Source organism: Alligator sinensis, unplaced genomic scaffold (assembly GCF_000455745.1).
Source record: "Alligator sinensis unplaced genomic scaffold, ASM45574v1 scaffold573_1, whole genome shotgun sequence".
Classification (NCBI taxonomy): domain Eukaryota; kingdom Metazoa; phylum Chordata; order Crocodylia; family Alligatoridae; genus Alligator; species Alligator sinensis.
In genome coordinates, this window is record NW_005841877.1 from 1166023 (window position 1) to 1185727 (window position 19705).

General features: G+C 39.2%; 1 protein-coding gene across 7 annotated transcripts in view; it reads left to right on the forward strand.

Annotated features, from left to right (window-relative positions):
• Positions 1-18127, forward strand: part of PARP8 (poly(ADP-ribose) polymerase family member 8) — a 220758-nt gene extending 202631 nt beyond the window's left edge. For 6 of the 7 annotated variants that reach the window (XM_025196126.1, XM_025196129.1, XM_025196127.1 and 3 more), the window contains 7 exons: positions 338-450; positions 592-664; positions 2070-2139; positions 6001-6077; positions 7284-7353; positions 8979-9063; positions 10730-18127. In XM_025196126.1, the coding sequence (XP_025051911.1) occupies positions 338-450; positions 592-664; positions 2070-2139; positions 6001-6077; positions 7284-7353; positions 8979-9063; positions 10730-10832 (591 nt within the window). In that variant the 3' untranslated portion in view covers positions 10833-18127. The remainder of the gene's footprint in view (positions 1-337; positions 451-591; positions 665-2069; positions 2140-6000; positions 6078-7283; positions 7354-8978; positions 9064-10729) is intronic. The other variant, XR_003092509.1, reaches the window with a different exon arrangement.
• Positions 18128-19705: the final 1578 nt, after the last annotated feature.

The window sequence follows — 19705 nt, forward strand, 5'->3', positions numbered from 1 at the left end:
AAAGTATATCTGTGTCTGGGTTTTTATTCCAAGTAAATCAGTAGCTGTCAAGCCTCAGTCTTAATTGAAAGCCACTTCTGCTCAGTGTAATTATTCTAGTAGTGTCATATTGGGTTGTAGATTATATCACAAACTTACATATGCTTCTTAAACTAAGAATTTTTAGAGCTTGATTTGAAATAAAAGCTGTGATAGTAAGACTGCCCTTGAGTTACTGAACTGAAGTGCAACAATATATGTTATGTGAACTAGCACAGTATCTTAGGAAGATTTCTTTCTGGAAGTACAATACCTGTTGTATCTCTTCACATCCTCTGTGTGCTGTTGTATTTTACAGCAACTGAAATTTATGCACACTCCCCATCAGTTCCTCCTTCTCAGCAGTCCACCAGCCAAAGAATCCAATTTCAGAGCTGCTAAAAATCTGTATGGAAGTACTTTTGCATTTCAGTGAGTATGAAAAAAACAAACAAAATAATGATAATATTTAGCTGTCATCTGCCATTAAAATACATTGTACTACAACAATTGTTTATTTAATTCAGGATACTTAAAACTATTACTTCTCATGCTTTCCATTTTATTTTTAAGTGGTTCACACATTGAAAACTGGCACTCCATCCTGAGGAACGGCTTAGTTGTTGCTTCCAATACAAGACTGCAGGTAAATAGCAGATGGAAGCATTCTTATTTAACTTGAATATGTCGTGTTGCATATTGAATGCAGGACAAATGTGCAAGTGAGCATTTCAGACAGCAGTGGAGTTGTGATGGAGACCTACATGGAGCAATTAGCTCCTTCCTTCCTCCATCCCTGATACAAAGGTTCTGCTGGTCCTTTAGAGACCATTAATGTGAAAACATGGCAACATGAAACTTTGCATCTAACCTGCCATTGACTTCAACATAGCTATGATTTCACCCTTATGTTGTACACAGAAGAACCCATAGTGATGAAGAAGTGCCAGACACAGGGCTGCCCTTTCCCTCAAGAGGTGTTGTTCAGTAAGGCTCTGCAAAGCCTCAGTTGCTGATTCAATTTGGCCCAATTTGGCAGCCAAATCTCCAAATCCAAATGGAACCAGGAGACCCTTTAATCTCTCCAAATCAAATTGGAACCCTCTGAATCGATTCTGAGAGATTTGGAAATATTTGATGATTCAGACATAGACACAGCTTTATATGTTTTTTCTACATACCTCAAGGTACCAGGCGGCTCGTGAATGCTTAGATACTGGGGCAGATGGAGTGTCCCGCAGGAGTGTGGGGAGTCCCCAGCATGCTTGACAGTGGACCAGAAGTCCTTCCAGTCCACCCAGGGGGCACCCAGAGTCCCCCTGTGGCTGATTTCCGAGCCAGGAGGGCATGGGGGGCCCCCACACACTCAGCAGCAGACCCAGAAGTGGACCAGAAGTACTTCTGGACCACTTCCTGGTTTGCCGCCGAGCACATGGGGGGTCCCCCTGTGCTCCTGTGGAACACTCCATCCGCCCCACCGTTACAGCTTTCATGAGCCGCGCCTGGTACTTCAAAATATGTAGAAAAAACATTTAAAGCTTTGTCTATGCCGAATCCCTGATTCTCTGAATCAGCATTAAATCTTCAGATTCAGATTTGGCTGAATCAAATTGGGACACTGATCTGAATCAATTAATCGAATCACTGTCCCCAATTCAGGCTGAATCTGAATTGAATACAGCCTGTTTCGCACACCCCTATTGTTCAGTAATGTTCATTGAGCCTTACTGAAGTCCCAGATCCACACTGGACTTAAGTGCCACAATGCAGAACATAGATATCCCTACAGAAGGTCTCTGTAGCAGAATCCATGTCCCTGAGTTAGATGCCTGAGAGTGCTAAATCTAACAGGTGATCTAATTTTATGAATAATTTTTGACGTTATTGAATGAATCCAAAACTCTAAGTTAGGTTTGTAGGCTTTTTACACAGTATCTGGGCAGAGTCAGGCTCATATAGTGGGATCGGATGGTATTGGAAAATTGTCCTTGCAGTTTTCTTTTATAAAACTTTAGAAAATAACATTAAACAATTCTTGCCTTCTTTTTCAGCTCCATGGTGCAATGTTTGGAATCGGGATCTACCTTAGTCCATTGTCAAGCATATCATTTGGTTACTCAGGTGATATTTATAAATCACTCTAGAGCTAGAGAGATTGAGGGGGATATTTTAATTTGCTGCTTCTTCTACCTGCTTCGTTTTTTAATCATTGTAATAACTTTGTCCCCTAGGCTCCATAGGTCAAGATTTTAAAAAAATGGTGCTTAAAAATAGACTCCTAAATTGCCCTTTGTGATCTTAAAAATTATATCCTGATTTTCAAACATGTCAAATGGTCAGAAAATTTCACTGAAATCAATGGTAGTTGCTGGGTGTTCAATATTTTGAAAGTACATAGACTTGGAAGCCCAATTTGACATTCTTGTTTTTTAAAAGTGTGTAAATAAAACTTTATGATAAAAGTACACTGCTTGCATTTGTGCACTGCTATGTGTAGGCATACAGAACCTGATCTCGCAGGGTACTTTAAGTGTGTGTTTCCATTTCATCCATGAGCTCAATAGAATGCTTACGTTTAAGTATATTGTAAAGTTCCCTGCTGCATCAGGGTCATATAGGGAATATAAGACACTACATTGTAGAAAATATGAATTCCATAAGGTTGCAAAAATGGCATGACTTCCAAGTGGCAAATCCACAAATGAATTAAGCAGTTCACTACAAAGCCTTTTTACCAGGCCCCAAGTCAAAGTATATATTAAGAAACTTGTGTACGGATTTTTAAAATATTTTAAAAATATGAAGCTGAATTCCTAATATTTGCACATGCTCATAATAGTTGGAACAACTGTGTATTTGTATGTATAAATAGTTTTAAATTACTATTAAATATAAGTATAATATTAGTGCACTAGGATTAAATTAATATCATTGTGTAAAATATGGAGGCTATAGATCATTTTCAGGAATGAAAAATTTAATTTTTCAAAGTCATTTGTATTGATTAGCATTAATAAGGACACCAAACTCTCACTTATCCTGAGAAAGATCTCACAGTAAAAATTGGAAATCTTTTGGACCCTCTGGCTCAGTTGTGTAAGCAATGTAAATGTTAACATGTGGGTTTTTTGTGCAATATATTATAACATTTTGTTTTAGTTGCCTGTTATTCCCTAAAACCTGAAGGAATAATACAAAAGGCTCACAAAGTGGCCATGTTTACCCAAATGTCTTCCATTTTAAAAGATTCTTCTAAATTAAGAAAATGAAAAATTGTTAAAATGTGACACGGATTTCAAAACTAGGGAAGCACTGATAGAGATATTTTGGGCTGATACCGATGGCCGATTTTTAAGGAGCCATATTGGCCGATACTGATTTGATTCGGATATGCAGCCAGGCAGCTCAGAGACCAGTGTTGGGCTGGTAAGTCTGGTGTGGAAAAAGGAGTGGGGGGAGGGAAGGGGCGTGAGTTGGGAGGCAGATTAAGGCACCCATGGTGAAGGAGGGAGTGGGGCAGGGGCAGCCACTGCTCAGCCAGGGCAGGGCAAGATGCGAGACAGAGCCATGAGCAGCTCATCCAGGAGGCATGTGGGCCAGGTGGGGGGTGGCTCCTGCCCTGCATGCACCCTGGGAGGGCATGGAGGGGCACATGCCACCAGATCTCTATGGGGCGGGGTGGGATGCCGCTGCGGGCTGGGGTCAGGGCTGGACTGGGTTGCGCTGCACTTAGGGCAGGTGGCGCCGGTGCTGGGAGCAGGGCTACAGGAAGCAGGGGCTGCAGCCACCTGAAAATTCTCCATAGCCTGCCAAATCCCCCCTCCCAGTGCCGCCACCACCACCCACCCCAAGTGCAGTGCAGCCCAGCCCAGCCCCCACCAGGAAGAGCCTGGCACAGCCCCCAGCCTGCCCTGCCCCCACCCACTCACAGATCCGGGGGGACACACCCTCCTGGGGTGCATGAACCAGTGGGAGCTGCCCCGTGCTCACCAGATGAGCCACTCGCAGCTCTGTCCTTCGCCCACCCCGACCTGGCTGGACAACACCTGCCCCAGCCCCACTCCTTCCCTCACCCCGGGGGACTCAATCTGCCCTTCCCCCCACCTCTTCCCCCATACCAAACTTACAGCCAGATGGTGATCTCCGAGCTGCACATGCATGGGTCATTTATTCACCGTATTATCGGCCACATCAGGCAAAAAAAGCCTCTGGTACTTTCAATTTTCTCTATATTGGTGCTGATCTGATAATGAGACTGATGTATTGATGCACCTCTATTCAAAACTAAAGAATGTTTTTAAATGAGAAAACAGTGCAGGTCTTTGCATGTCTGTATTTCTTTTTTCATACTAATACATCAACTAGTTAATTTGTACTTCAGAGCTCCTCCAAACTCACTTCTTTCCATTTGTTATCTTTTAGTAGTACACCTGTAATAGCTGCTCTTGATTTCATTCCAGTTTGGCCTAGATCCCAATATAAAGCCCTTGAAATATGTGAGAATCTTTAAGTTGGCTTCATTTGGGCCATGGGGCAGGCTCTTCAAGAAAATCAGAGCAAACATAATAATAACATAAATAAATAATGATTATATATAATTCTGTATATAACTAGGAAGAAAAATGGACATAAATAACTATAAGATCTGTTCTCTTGGGTCTGTAGTGCCCTATCCCTTTTTTTCTTGTAGTGTCTCTCTACTTTCCCTCCTGATTTTCTCCTCTTCAAGGGTCTTGGCATGTGGTTCTGGTGTTACATGCATCAATTAATAATGTAAGCTCTTTACTACAGAGACTTATCTTCCCACTTGCTTTCTAATGCTACATATACCAGCACTTATGTGAGACTAGGGCTAGAGCCTCAAACACTCATTAGACTGGAGAGTCAAACCTCCAACAAATTATGACTCTCTGTTTGCAAACCTCATAGAGGTATAATATATTTTAAAACAAAGACTATGAGTTTATGTAGGCACTGATATGCAGCAGAAGTAGAGCATGTCACCTGAAAGGAGCAGTATAAGGAAGGCCTGAGATGCAAGATACAACCAAGGGCTTTAAAATATGCCAGGTAGGGATATATTGGCTGACAGATTTTTCCCTGAGATATTATCTCACACATAAAAATAACTAATTGAAAAAGAAAACCTTTAAATAGGAATAAAAAAAATAAAAGAAAAACACTTAAGCGTATTTATTACTTATTATAGTATTATAAAACAGCATGTAAAACAACAAATACAACTTAGTAAAATATTAAAGATGAAGGGTTCAATTAAAATCTCTTACGTTCTAATTGTTTTATTCATACTACGTAGGGCTTTAAATCACAAGTAGCCTGAGAACAATTAACCTGAAGCACTGCTGAACTCCACCCCTGTTTAGCATGCTCTTAAACTGAATTCTGTGGCACTAAATCTCACACTTAACTGATTTAGCACCTGCTCCATTGGCTATTCTCAAGGCTGGAGTTGTGGGGGGGGGGCTGGAGGAGGGAGTATGTAAATGCATGGCTGTTTGGACTAAATCAGTCTAGCAGTGAGGGAAGTAACAAGGGCTGCCTGTACATGTGCTCAGGGGTGAGGGGTGGGACATTTTAATTAGAGCGGTCCCAAAGAGCTGCTCTAATTAAAATGCCTCATGGTCATGTGTAGTAAAAGTCCTACGTGCTTAAACATGGCCACAGGACATTTTACCTAAACCTCATTCAACAAGGTTTAGATTAAGCACCCCCACAGCCATTTTAAAGTATGTGGGGACTTATACACATGATGGTGAGGCCATGCTGGAGTGTTCTAATTAGAACGTGGAGCGGACATGATTAAATGAGTCTGCTCTGACACTTTCTAACTGGAGCATGAACCGCATGTGTATAGGCAGACAAGTATTCCACACCAAAACCTGTTTGTACTCTCCATATATAATGTACACTGATGAAGCTTTACACACCCCATTGTATCTGAAGTAATTTTGATGTCCTTAGGGATGAACAAGAAGCAGCAGAAAGTGTCAGCTAAGGATGAACCTGCTTCAAGCAGTAAAGGCAGTAATGCATCACAGGTACAGTAGCATATCATATATCTTGAAGACATACGGTTTTATGATCAAGTGCTCAACATCTGTGAAGGAATTAATATTCCTTGTTGGAAGCCCATAGTCCTCTTCTATATCAGCAGTACTAGAGATACTGTTACAATCAAATATAACTCAACTGCTTTCAGGGACAACTTTACTGATTACACTCTGTGCCAGTACATTCCAGACAGAACTATGTGGAATGAAAATGGGAAAGAAAGGAAGATTGACTGTTAAATTTAACATCACCTCTACCAAACCTGTGAACTCCTTACTAAACTAATGGCTATCAGGGCTTTAGAATGGATGATGCTGTAAAATGAATCGATATCTATAGTATTGCATCACTGATTTTCTTTATGTTAAATAGTTTCTAAATATTCAGCCAGTAAACTTGCTAAATTGAAGGCAAGATCATTTCAAGTAATTATACAGCTACACTGGACTGAGAGATAATGAAATCTATAGGAGGAAATTCTATAGCTGCCCATATGCAAATGTGTACAGAGCATTTCCACAGTACTTTGTGCAACTGATTCAAAAGGATTTTGTATCCCCTGTAGGTTACACATCTTCTGTATTCCTCTCTATTCTGTCACAAGCAGAGAGAATGAGATGGGCAGTAAAGTAGCAGTAGCAGATGTGCACCAATAAGTCCATAACTGCATTCATCTACTAGTAAAGCCCTCTTTGTAGAGCATTCTGTTATCTCACATGCTACAGTACTTTTGTACTATATCCTGTATGGTAGCAAAAAAAATCTATCCCTACCCATACCACTTGAGGAGAGCAGTTATACAGAAGGCTCAGATACTCTTAAAGCCCATGAATTAAATAATAGGGCCTGTGCCCCTGTATTCTTCTGTCAGCCACAGGTGAAAATTCCATATTTTAGGAATTTGAGCAGTGGAACATTTGCCCATTTTACTCTATTTATTAGTCTTTTTATCAGTAATAAAGTGATCCTCCTAAAAACACTATGCAATCCTTAAATTGCTAATGAATTGGAACCATTCTCATTGGACAAGATGCTTAAATCACTACTTAACGTTTTAAGTTCCTAAAATAAATGTTTTAGTGAGGCTGTGTCAGTGACTAAATGAACTGTTGAAGGGAACATTGCTTTTTGTTACGTTTGTTTGTTTTGCCTAACTGCTCTTACTAATTTTTTTTAATGTTTTTACATCTCAGTCACAGAAGAAAGGACAGCAATCTCAATTTTTGCAAAGCCGTAACTTAAAATGCATAGCCTTATGTGAAGGTAAGGTGAAAATCTTTTCAAATACATTTTTTTTCTGGGAACTGTATCTATTTGAATTAGTTAAAATGCAAATTAATACAAGCTTAAATTGAAGTGTTTTTTTTAATAAGAGTATGTTATCGGGCATGCAAATACCTACTTAATTTCTAGCCTTTAAGTCTCAGTGTATTTGGTGACCACTCACCCAAAAATATTGGTTCCCAGAGCAGGCACTGTGAACACTATGATTGGTTATTCTCCTGTCAGTCTCCTAATTTCAAAAAATTAACTGTCTTGGTAGCGTGCTTTCCTTTACCACAGAGGCAGCCTACAAATCTGTGAAAAAGCATTAAACATCAAATAATCAGAACAGAGAACTATCTAGTTTGAATTCCCAACCTACCTCTCACTACTCAGATAAATGAACACTTTTTCTGGTAAATAGTAGGGGCGGGGGGGTGAAGCAGGCCCTATTCGATTTGGATTTGGCCTGAATCAGGGACAGTGATTTGACTCATTGATTTGGATCACTGTCCCTGATTCAATTCAGCCGAATCCGAATCTGAAGATTCGATGCTGATTCAGAGAATCAGCGATTCGGACATAGACACAGCTTTAAATGTTTTTTCTACATACCTCGAGGTACCAACATGCCTAGTGAATGCTGTGATGCTGGGGCAGATGGAGTGTCCCACAGGAGTGCAGGAAGTGGGGGGGCCTCCATGTGCTTGGTGGCAAACCCGGAAGGGGACTGGAAGTACTTCCCAGCAATCGGGCATGGGGGGACCTCGGGTCCAGGAGGCACCAATCGCCAAGCCGGGGGTGCCGGGGGGCCCCCCTGCATGCTCCCCGGCGGACCTGGAAATGGACTGGAAGTGCTTCTGGGCCACTTCCCGGTCTGCTGCTGGGGGCACTGAGGACCTGCCCCATGCTCCTGTGGGACGTTCCATGCGCCCCGGCATCATAGCATTCACCAGCTGCCTGGTACCTAGAGGTATGTAGAAAAAACATTTAAAGCTGTGGCAATCTCTGAATCTTTCCGAATCTCTCCAAATTGATTTGGAGGGTTCCAATTTAATTTGGAGAGATTAAGAGCCCAATAAAGGGTCCTGTGATTCAATTCGGATTCAGAGATTTGGCCACCGAGTCGGGCCAAATCTCCGCCAAATCAAATCAGGGACTGAAGCTTCACACAGCCCTAGTAAACAGTACCCACTAGCTCCTGTTTGTTTTCTTCATGCGTTAAAACCCACTCCGTTTGCCTGGTCTGCATACTTACTGTATTTAAAAAAATATTTAGTCATTCTGAAATACCTCACAAAATACATGTTTTTGGAAGGCAAACAAATGCTCATGACAAATTTGAGTTGTACAAATAATTGATTTTTAGGTTCATTGGATAAACTGAAAAATAATATAAAAAAAAATGTGAGATCTAAAATGAAAATAGTTCTATTTTGCTGGCAATACGGAAAATTGAAAAAATCCTATGATTAGCTAACTAATCAGTGTCTGCACGGTGCAGCAGATATGTAGTGAAAAACTGGACATTCCCACAATGCTATTCAAAATATGTCAAAAAGCAAATAAATTTAGTGCTAGTTCCTATGCATATTTTCTTCACTCCACAAATTTTCTCCTTACAGTGATAACCTCACCTGATCTGCACAAACATGGGGAGATATGGGTAGTTCCCAATACTGATCATGTGTGTACAAGGTTTTTCTTTGTGTAAGTATAAAGCATCTCTTTAGCTTTAAAATTCTACTTGTATGTTGACTAGAATTTTTGCAGGTGTTCTCCTAGCTACCTTTAAAAGATTGGCTTGTGTGTATGCTAAATGAACCATTTGTTACAAAAAATACAGTGAATGAAGAGCTATTCACTGTTCCCACTCCATGGCAATAGGTCACACTATTATAGGCCTGTACTGATAACTTAGAAAAATGAAAATGCAGTGCTACCAGAACATATTTTAGAAAAGCCAAGGGAAGTAAAAGTTTCCATGCAAAACAAATCCATTCTATCACACAGATGTTTCCCTTTATCATTTCTTATTCTATAACAGCGCACTCTATATTGACATAAGGTACAGTCCAGTTTGATCTTCGAGGTGGCTGAATGGGACTCTAGTCACCTAAATGGATTTTAAGCACCAAAGGCAGCAAAAGCAATCCACTTTGACCTGGTCCCACTAATCAGAAATCATCCTAAACACACCTGCTTTACACAGTGCTTACTGTTTAGATCTTAGTGATCCCCAGGCACTTTTTTTTTGTTTTCTAGGCCAAGTTAAACCCCTTTGCAATCCAGTTTGGTCTTGGGAAGGTGCACGATTCCTCAGAAAAACACAACCGGCTAGACCAGCTGTCTAAAACAAAACGCAATCCAGTCACTAGTGGCAAGGACTGGGATCCAAAACTCTTTCCACCCAAGTCCAGGCAAAAACCTAATAATTAGCACACACTCCTGGGAAATGAAAGACATGAGTTCATATCCATCAAGATAAGGAGGGCCTAGAGCTTAGGCTTCCCATTTTTAAGCAAATACCCTATCCACTAGGCAGTTGGGAAAAAAGATGAATTTCCTACCACCAGTCAGACATCAAGTGGACTGAACAGAGTTGCAGAGTGTTCAACATATGCTCTGGAAAGTGGGCAGGAATGAAAACACCCTTGTGTTTTCATGTAGGTGACGCCACACTTTCTGAATCAGCTTTTGGAGCTGCCTGTCTCTTGCCATTCTCTGCATAGAGCATTCAGGGTTTTAAACTCAGCCAACTTCACCACTGTTAGCTACTAGAGCAGACAAGGTCAATCATATTTTGAACCAGGATCTTTCACTCTGATTCTAAGCAGGAGAAAGCTGCACCAGTTTATCTCGTCAACACAGAAGGTTTTGCACAAGTACATCTACATTAAATGGCTGACTACCGATGCCTGGAAGAGGACAGATCTTCAGTTTAGACAGTTAGTGTTCAGTTAGTGAAGATGAAAACTCCAGGAGCTTGTATATGTTTTGACAACACTGCATCCCAGAGGGATTTCAGGTACAGCTGACAGTACCAAAGGATACTGTCCTCGTACTGCGGGGATGAGCTGTCAGCAGGCTACACAGAGCCCAGGGGACAAGCAGTAGTATCAGAGCCCTTGTCACGTCTTTGTGTACTGTAGTATTATTGATGGAAACTATAGGGCTTTTCTTTACAGGGCAAATCCTGTCACTAAGCAAAATCCACACATCAAAGTTCACACTGTTCACATAAACCTTTATTGCTGAGTGTTTCAGTAAGAGGCATGTTATAAAATCATATAATCATTATTATCTTTTATTGAACAAAACTATGAACACTTTCAGGTGGATTAGTAAATGCTCATTTTGTTTCTGTGCTTTTTAGTTATGAAGATGGTCAAGTGGGTGATACAAGTATAAATACGCAAGAGCCAAGCATTCATAAAGAGATCCTTCGAGTCATTGGTAATCAAACTGCAACTGGTTAAAAGGATCACTTTTATTAAATTGATGTGATTTGGAAGCCTTCCTCAGTCTCAAAGCTGGATTTTGAACTGAAGAAGAAGACATGAAAACTAATTTATTATTCATATTCTAAACAAATTAACCCTTTGAATACTTACTGTTTTCTTACTTAGTATTTCTTATCTCAATGAAATACCTAAAATGGTACAAGTTAGCAACTGTAGGGGTGCAAAGTCTATTAATATACTACAACTAATAGCAATTAAACAGACATTTGGGTTGCTCACAATAAACATAATTTAAAAAGGAGTTTTGTGCTGATATTTTTATATTAAACTCTTGAATTGGACCATTTTAGTACTGTATACTGGTAATTTACATTTAAAATGACTGAATTAAAAGAAAGGAAGAAGATTTTATAGTGGAGAACCTGCATTATACAGGATACTTTGCAATAAGTAAAATATTCACATATTTTAACACACAATAAAAATGGTTGTCTGGAACATGTCAAGAAAGGTGGTTACCTAAAATATCTTTGATTCATTTTACTGTATACAAATGCAACTAGGATTTAGAGTAAAAAAGTTAAAAGAAAACATTTCTTTATGCTGTTTATGCTGTATTCAAGTTATTACCAAGAGAAAAATAATTATATGATGGCATATAATTTGTTGACTTTATTCTCTCGATACAAACTACACCATCTAGTAAACAGTTGGGTTACATTTTTTTTTCCAAAAAAAGATACAAGCCAAGCAAACTGAGCAGAATTTCAGGGGTTGATAATTTGTTGTTAGGATGTTGGTGTCCCAGATTTTACAATTATCTATGAGCCCTATTCAGCAATGCACTTGTGTTTTATTCTTGATTTTAACTGGACTGTTCTTGTGGTTAAAGTGAGTGACTCTAAAGTCCCTTGCTGAAGTGGGGTTATATGTTTGCCAGATTAGTAAGAAATAACAAATATTACAAACTGTCAGAATTACTGATGAGTTTTTTGATGGAAGTATTGTTAATTCATCAAATAAATCACCATTGTTTAAAATTAGATATTATAGCTATTTAAAATAACATGGCTACCACATTGTGAGCATGATGGTAGCAAGCCTAGGGACCAATCCTGCAAGGTGCCAAGCATTTCTTGGGAGGTGCTGATTGCCCTCAGTTCTTACTGAAGTCATCTCTCAGAATCATGCCCTTACTTGTTGCCAGCATTTTCTAACTGTACACCTCCACTTTCTGCCAAAATTAGAAAGGGAAAGGGAAAGTTATAGAAACAAAAACTCGCTATGGAAGATGGTAGTCTGAGACCAACAGTGGCCAATATTGCCACTGGTATGATCATGATCTGAAAGACCCTAGTAACAACAACATAGTGTTTTGTTTGTGTTTGGTTTTGTATTTCTTTAAAGAGGCCTAAGCTTTGCATTATACTGTACAGAGATTTTAGGATTGGGAAATTCCTTCCTGAAGAACATTTACACTTTCTGTATTCCAAGCTAAACCTAGTCCTGTTTCATTCAACACAAAAGAAACCTCACCCAGAATAAAGTTGAAGTTCTCTAGAATAAAAGTGGTTTCTGTGGCATAGGGCCATCTGTGGTGATGTTGTAGAATTGCAGTATGGTTCCACGTCTGGCATCAAAGATGATTTCTGCAATTAATCTACATGAAGCAGTTAGGTAGTGTGGGTTGTGTGACTAAATAAAATCAAGCAAACTTAGAACTGAGAGCTGGAAATCTTGCCTGACCATCCCTACTTAGTTTGCCCATGTGTATACATACACACAAAATGGTTTATACATTTACATATGTACGTTTGGCTGAACAACAATTGTGTGATGTTATCATAGTAGATGTAATGAAATACTTAAATCCTGAGGGGAACTGATTCCTAGGGCAGGTATCAAGTCCATAGTGGCTTCAGAGGCTAGGTGGAATAATGGGCCAAATACAGGATGTGGCATTCTTCCTTCCCCAGCTAAAGCCTAAATCCTAGAGATGCCTGCTTTATGGATGCCCAGAGTAACTATGGCATTGAGCCAAAGTTTTTTTGCATACTGTTGCTGCTCTGCTGGATATCTAAGAGCATCTCCATAGGTGCAACCACTCTGTTGAGAGAAGGAACAGTTCTTCCCCATGTTTCTGGAAGGGTGGAACAAGAATTTTTTTTCCTGATTCTTGGACTCTCCCATCCAAGTTTAACTCTGGGACAGAGGAAAGATGAAGATGTTTCCTTCTCAAAAGGGCTGCTGTACATACCAGCTGCAGGAAGCTTACAGCTTCACTCCTTTTCCCTTTTGAGACCGCTTAACAAAGGTTAACCTCATGAGTGGATTCCAAGTGAATGGCAGAGGCAATGCCAGATTTAGACAAAGCAGGGAGCCAAAAGAAAGCTCCTGTTTCTCAACTGCAGCCTCCATTCATAGAAAAGGGGAGAAAGTGCGCCCTTCCCACAAGTCAGAAGCACATGGGAAGAGTCACAGTTCCCATGGCCAATCTGTCATGATGACAGAGAAGGAAACAGCCACTTAGTAGGGGGAAGACTGAACCCCAAGTGATAAAGGGACAAAGGATACTGGGTGGGACACAGACACTGGGGAAAACCATTGTGATGTCCAGGGACAGAGTATGTTGGGGGTACACACACCAGAGGCTAGAGAACACTGCTGGCCTGCTCATCAAAACAGTGGGGAAATTTATGCTATGGAAATTTAGTCAGGGAGTTGAGGGGAGATAGAGCACACTGGTGAACAGAACATAAAAAACCACAGGGAAGGGGGGCAAAATACACAAAGGGCATGAAATAAAGCATAGGATGTTTAACTTGTGTTCACTCATTGACATAAGAAGACATGGTGTACAGAGGAGACAGAAACCTGCAGGCACAAGACTTATAACGTGGGGGAAGACAGAGTGTTTTGGTACCAAGCAGCACAGTGCATAGGGGACAGAGAGCTGGGAACAAAGTGTAGAGAAGGAGTGCTGAGCCCTACATATATGAGAGGCAAGGATTCTTTAGGGTGATATCTTTTAGTGGACCAACTGCATAGTTGGGATAGAGTTAGACAAGCTTTTGAATGCAAGACATTCTTCTTTAAGTCATTTGGAGAATCTGAAGAAGAATGTCTTGAATTCAACTGCTTGTCTAACTGTATCCCAATTATGTAGCTGGCCCAATAAAAATAATTCTTAGACTGTATACAGGCAGTGCCGTACATACCAACACAGAGAAAGTTTTAGAATACCGATTTAGAACATGGTGCTGAAAAGATCCAAGATCAAATCTGGACCCAGCTCCTTATATCCCCCAATTTTTGGTTCCAAGCAACTCTCCTGTTTCCCTCTTCCCCCTGTTCTTCGCTGTGCCTCTAGGAGTCTCTCCCAGAAACACGGTGCACTCCTAAGAGAGGTGGAGACCAGGGTTCACATAGAATGGCAGCTTTCCACTTTCCCTCCCTCTGCTGCCCTCTGTCCATCCCAGAGACCCAGAAGATGTGGGCGAGTGTGCGCCCACTGCCAGTCTAAAGGAACCGTGGAGCTTTTCTGTTTCTTTTTTTCCCACTTCTGTGCTGTTCCTCAGCAAGGAAGTATAAAAGCCTCACAGACAGTATGTGGTCATGGATTATCAGTCCTAACCCTTGTGGGTTTTGCCTTTTAATGTTCTCTTTTTCAAAATTACTTCAATGTGAAGTAGTTTGCTGTGGTTGAACCTGTTTATACCAGTATTAGGGTTTTAAAAGCCACTTGGGCATCCAAACAAACTGGGAAAAACCAGAGGGCCTGATCCTGCAAAGTTGTGAATGAGGTTGAGTGCTGTGAGCACACCTCAGAATCAAGCCCTGGCGGCATGCTATTTCTCTTCCTTCCTTCCCTTCTCTCTTCAATACACCGATTTCTGAAGAAAATGTAGTTAATTACCTCTGGGAAAACCAGTGACTTCTGAAGGTCATATGACCAAAGCCTGCAAAGAGCTCAGCTGAATTTCCCCTGAAATTAGTGGGAGTTGAGGCCATTCAAAATCTTGCAGACACAATGAGGGAAATCCTCTGTGTTATTAACAGTGGGAGAATTACGCTGCAGCTCATTTTGAAATACAATGCATTTATTTTTCTCCACCAAATTACTGCCAGGAAAATATTTTTGAGTGTTATGGTATCTACACATGAACAAGAAACTGCTGTTACTTTCTGTAAAGAGAACGCTGGTGCTTTTAGTTTTAAAATGGCAAGGAGATTTCTTTTGGAGGCCATGACCCAGAAGTAAATAGCTGAGATATTGTAAAGCCAGTTTCCAGACTGGCACAGAGATGGCATAGAGCAGAATGTTTCTTACCAGGGTAACGCCTGAGGGAGAGAAGCCAGTGGAAAGGCCACGTCTCTGGGGCCTTTCTGTGAGATTTCTCCCTGATTATTTTATATTAGAGGGAAGAGGTTTCCCAGCCTCAAACCGTGCAGATACCTGTGGTCACTAAAAAAAAAAACCAAAGGCTTTGTGTGAAAATCTCCTATGTTGTCCCTGAATTCCCAATACTTCTTGCTCCATGGCATCACAGCTCTGCTACTAGCACACTTATTGGTCACACCTCTCCCTTTGAACTCCCCTTAAAGAAGTATGCCTGGCATAGGTTGCATTCCACAGGAAGGGGAATATAGCTCCAAGCTCTATCATCTTTCCTCGCAAATCTCCATAATACCAGGTGATGCCACACCACATGGACCTACCCATCCAGTGCACCCATGCTTGGGTAGATTTCAGTCCTATGGAGAAGTGTCAGAATTGGGATAGGAAACTGCTATCCACCTTCTATGTGATGCATCTCCAGGTTAGAAACCCAAAAATATAAGTGTTTTCAATGAAAAAAAAACCAAAGGAAAGAAAAGAAACATGTTGCACAACAATAGTAATCTGTCCGCCAATGGCTCCAGTTGTCTGTATCAAGTGTTAACACTCAAAAAGGAAAAAAAATCTTTTGAAGCCTTTCCTAAATTCAGTCAGATATTTAGCCTTCAAGAGATTAAGCAATGTGAGCCATTCCTTCGAGTTTAAACTAATATAGTTCCACTTTCTTCAATAAACCTATGCTATTTTACATCATACAGGATTCTGGCTCAGCATCTCTTACCCTACTGGCCAGTTTGTATAATACTCTGCTTCTGAATGTTTTATGGAAACATAGTCAATGATGCCAGAATTTTTATATTTGTACTTTTTTTCTTAAAAAGAACTGTTTACTGATGCTGTATAATTTTAATGTTAGAGCTGTGGGTACTAAAAGTGAATCCAATGAACAATGCTAAGATTATGCTTTCTTTAATTGTTACAAAGATGTGGCAGTTTCCTAAAGAAGGTCTTATGCTTGGATGAAATGTAATATATTTGTAAAAACACACTTTTTAGCTGCTGAAATAATTAGCTAGTTTTCAGGGCCATAACTGAGTACAAAACAATGGGAAGATAGATATTTAAATATGGTTCTCTATTCAAAACAACAACAAATATGTTATTAGTTAAGTAGTATATACATTTGAATGGAAGTTTTCTTAGCTCTAAAAAAAGTAATTCCAATTCAGAAAAGAACATTTGTAATGCAGGTTTGACAAGAAAATAAATATACACAAGTAAAAGTTCTTTGATAATCTTAGCATTTTCAAACAACTGGATTTTGGGTCCAGTCCTATGACGTGCTGAATACCGCATTCAGCGCCTCTTAGGAGTAGGCCCTTGAAAAAAAAAAGTGTGTTCTTTTATGTACTAGTTATTCTTTGCTGTCATGGTAAGTTTTAAAAGAGATTCTGAAGCAAAGGCCCATTGCAAATGAGACCATCTTGTAGAATTCTGTGTATATTTTCATCAGAATATTTGGGTGGATTTTAGCAGGACTGAATTTTTGTTTTATTATTCAGTGATACAGTGAAGCAAGCAGCGGTTTTGGTTGTTAAGAAGATAAATGAGTGGGGTATACAGTCAAGATCACTGTTAAAATACCTGGGCATCTTTCTGTTATTTAAGACTTTGTCATGCCCTGAAGTGTTGACCCGTTAGAACTGCCTTCCCCTGACTGAAGAATACATATGCTTCAATCAGCTACCATAGTTATGGGTATGGCATACATCAGTGATGGGAGCACTGACTGGAACAAACTAGGTTTCAGGTTGTCTCTTTGGGCATTTAGAATCCTACGGGCACTTTATTTGCAGAATTGAGGTGTTGATTTGATGCCCTGCTGAATTTCTTTGTCACAAACACTACCTCAAGATGAAAGGCAAACCTGTTGATTAAACGAAATAAGCTCTCCTATTTCAAGAGCAGTTAAATATAACATGTAGGACTAAAGAAAATCTCCAGTTTTGTCTGCCATGTCTATAACTAGAATTCACTTTGTCCTTTGTAGTGTCATTGATCATAGTGGAAACTTGTGCTTCAGATAGTGATGATAAAAATAATGTAGAGTTTTACATATGAAGGTTTTGTTTAACTGGTTGAATTTTGCAGTTTGACTTTGCAGACTTTAGATTTGAAGATGTTTGGCTCATGTTGTCCTATGCTGGATACCTGTTCTTTAACTCAATGTTCATTAGCTGGAGTAACAGCCACTGAGAAGACCAAACAATATAATGTGTAGAGCTAATGTTTTAGAGAGGCAAAGGTAATACAGAAATCTTTTGACACCTTGTTCCTGCTAAATTTTAGTCTGCCTGTGGGCAGCACTGATGTATATTACTACCCGTTAAACTTTGCATTGGGATTTTGTATACAGTATGATATATTAAGTATAAATTTTTTGTAGGACAAAAAAAATGTCAAGTAGTTTTTAGACAAAACATCTAGCGTGTGAAAAATGTTGAAGAATAGATTACATTAAACATATACCAGCAAGTCAGTAAAAAATAGAGTCCTTATACACATTCAGCTTAATTTACTGTTCTAAAAGGATTTTTTAAATTTACCCAACACTTACTGTACCTTTGAGTTTAAAAAATGCAGCCACTCCTTTATGTAAACATTAAAATATGCCTATATTTCTTCTTGTTAAATATACAGCATTTTCCCCAATAAATTTCTTGAATTTTGTGCACAAAATAGTATTGCAGCCTGCTATTTAGCCTATGGTGCCTTAGAGTTATTACAAATATTTAACAATATGTACATAATGTAAATACTGCCAAAAGATCACTAAGGCCAAATATTTTCTCTATTCACTTTTTACTGCACTTGCTTTCTATTGCTATTTAAGCCTCTTTTATCCAGCTTTGTAACAGTTATAACATTGTAGCCAATGTAAATGTTTACTTTCAATAAATCTGAATTTGTTCAACAAGTACTGTGCATCTGGGCACTATTTTGAGAACTCTTATTATCGGTTGAACATTCTCCTACTTATTGAAGTCTAGTGCTGTTTCTGGATTTTTAATGTTCTCAGCAACACCTAAAGTTAGGCCATGTTTTTTATATTGATGAGGAAGAAAATTTCTCCACTGCAGCCTTTTTAAAAAACACCAGAAATAAACTATAAAAAAACATATTTTAATATTACCTATAACTAAATGCTGATCTGTGCTCTATTATACTAGTGGTTAATATATATATATTGGATACAAGGAAAGAATTTGCATATTTAGAATGTAAAGTATCATGTTTAATGTATAAGAAGTTCACAAGGTGCATTTTATGGTATTTTTAAGATCCAAACCCCTGCATTTTCTGGAAGAGTTTTTGTCCTAAACATACCAAGAAAGTATATAGGAACTATGTCATATATAATGTGGGATATTTTTTAAGTATAAATGGACATCTGAAACTCATAAAATTCACAGACATTTGTGGGAATGGTTATTAATTCCGTTAATGTACTATTTTTTTCAATACCTACAAAGCTGAACTTATTCAACTATATTGACTTACAGGGATTGGTATGAACTTGGATCTTTTAAACAGTTCAGATTCTGTTTTGCTAAAATAGTTATATTATTACATCATGTTACAGATTTGGGATGCACAGTATGCAAATAGTACAGTTATTTTTAATTCCAGAAGCCATAAATATTCTACTCGGACAAGACTATGTTAAAAAGTTAAGTTATTTGAATTATGGTCCTATCTAGAAGTTCCTGGTGAAACTGGATCTTACTTTGCAATGTGCAAACATGTTTTCAGAAACAGCCCCTATTGCAGGAGTTTAAAGTCTTCATAGACAGGGCAGATAAAAGTAGGAGGGTGAAATAGATGTATGGAGGGCTCTGACTTACCACAAATTACAGAACATGTCATTTACAGCAGAGTCCCTGACCCCATTAAATCAATTAGGTTTGCTATCGACTTTAAACAGAGCCAGGATTTTACCAATTCCAGTGCCAACATCACTGAATATCACTGCCTGTCAATGTGCACAAAGATTTTACAGCAGTCTCCCATTTGTGAAATCCTCAGATTTGTTTAGCAGGGTGGTAAATAAGTTGATTCTCATTACTGAAGGTTATTACTTGCTACATTTGCATATTCAACAGTTTTATTTTGGGCCATAAGAAAGACACAAAAAGATTTAATTTAGGCATTGATTGACAACAGTATTAAAGTAAAAAAACAAAAGTATTAAACCACGGTGAAGCATCTTTAAATACATATATTGCCACTTAACAGAAGAGGGAAGGCGATCATTTTTGAAGAAAAGAAGTGTCTTGTTTGTTAAAATATATTTCTACACCTGACTGGCTTTCTTTTCTTGACTTTTACTATGTGATACAAATTGCAGCAGATTTCTTTTATACAAATGAGCCAATTTAGGGCCTAATCTGCAAGGAAAGGTACTCAACGCCTCTTAAGATGTTTATCTATCAATGATATTGTTAAAGTGCCTAACATCTTGATCTCTAAGTGCTCTGAGAAGTCAGCC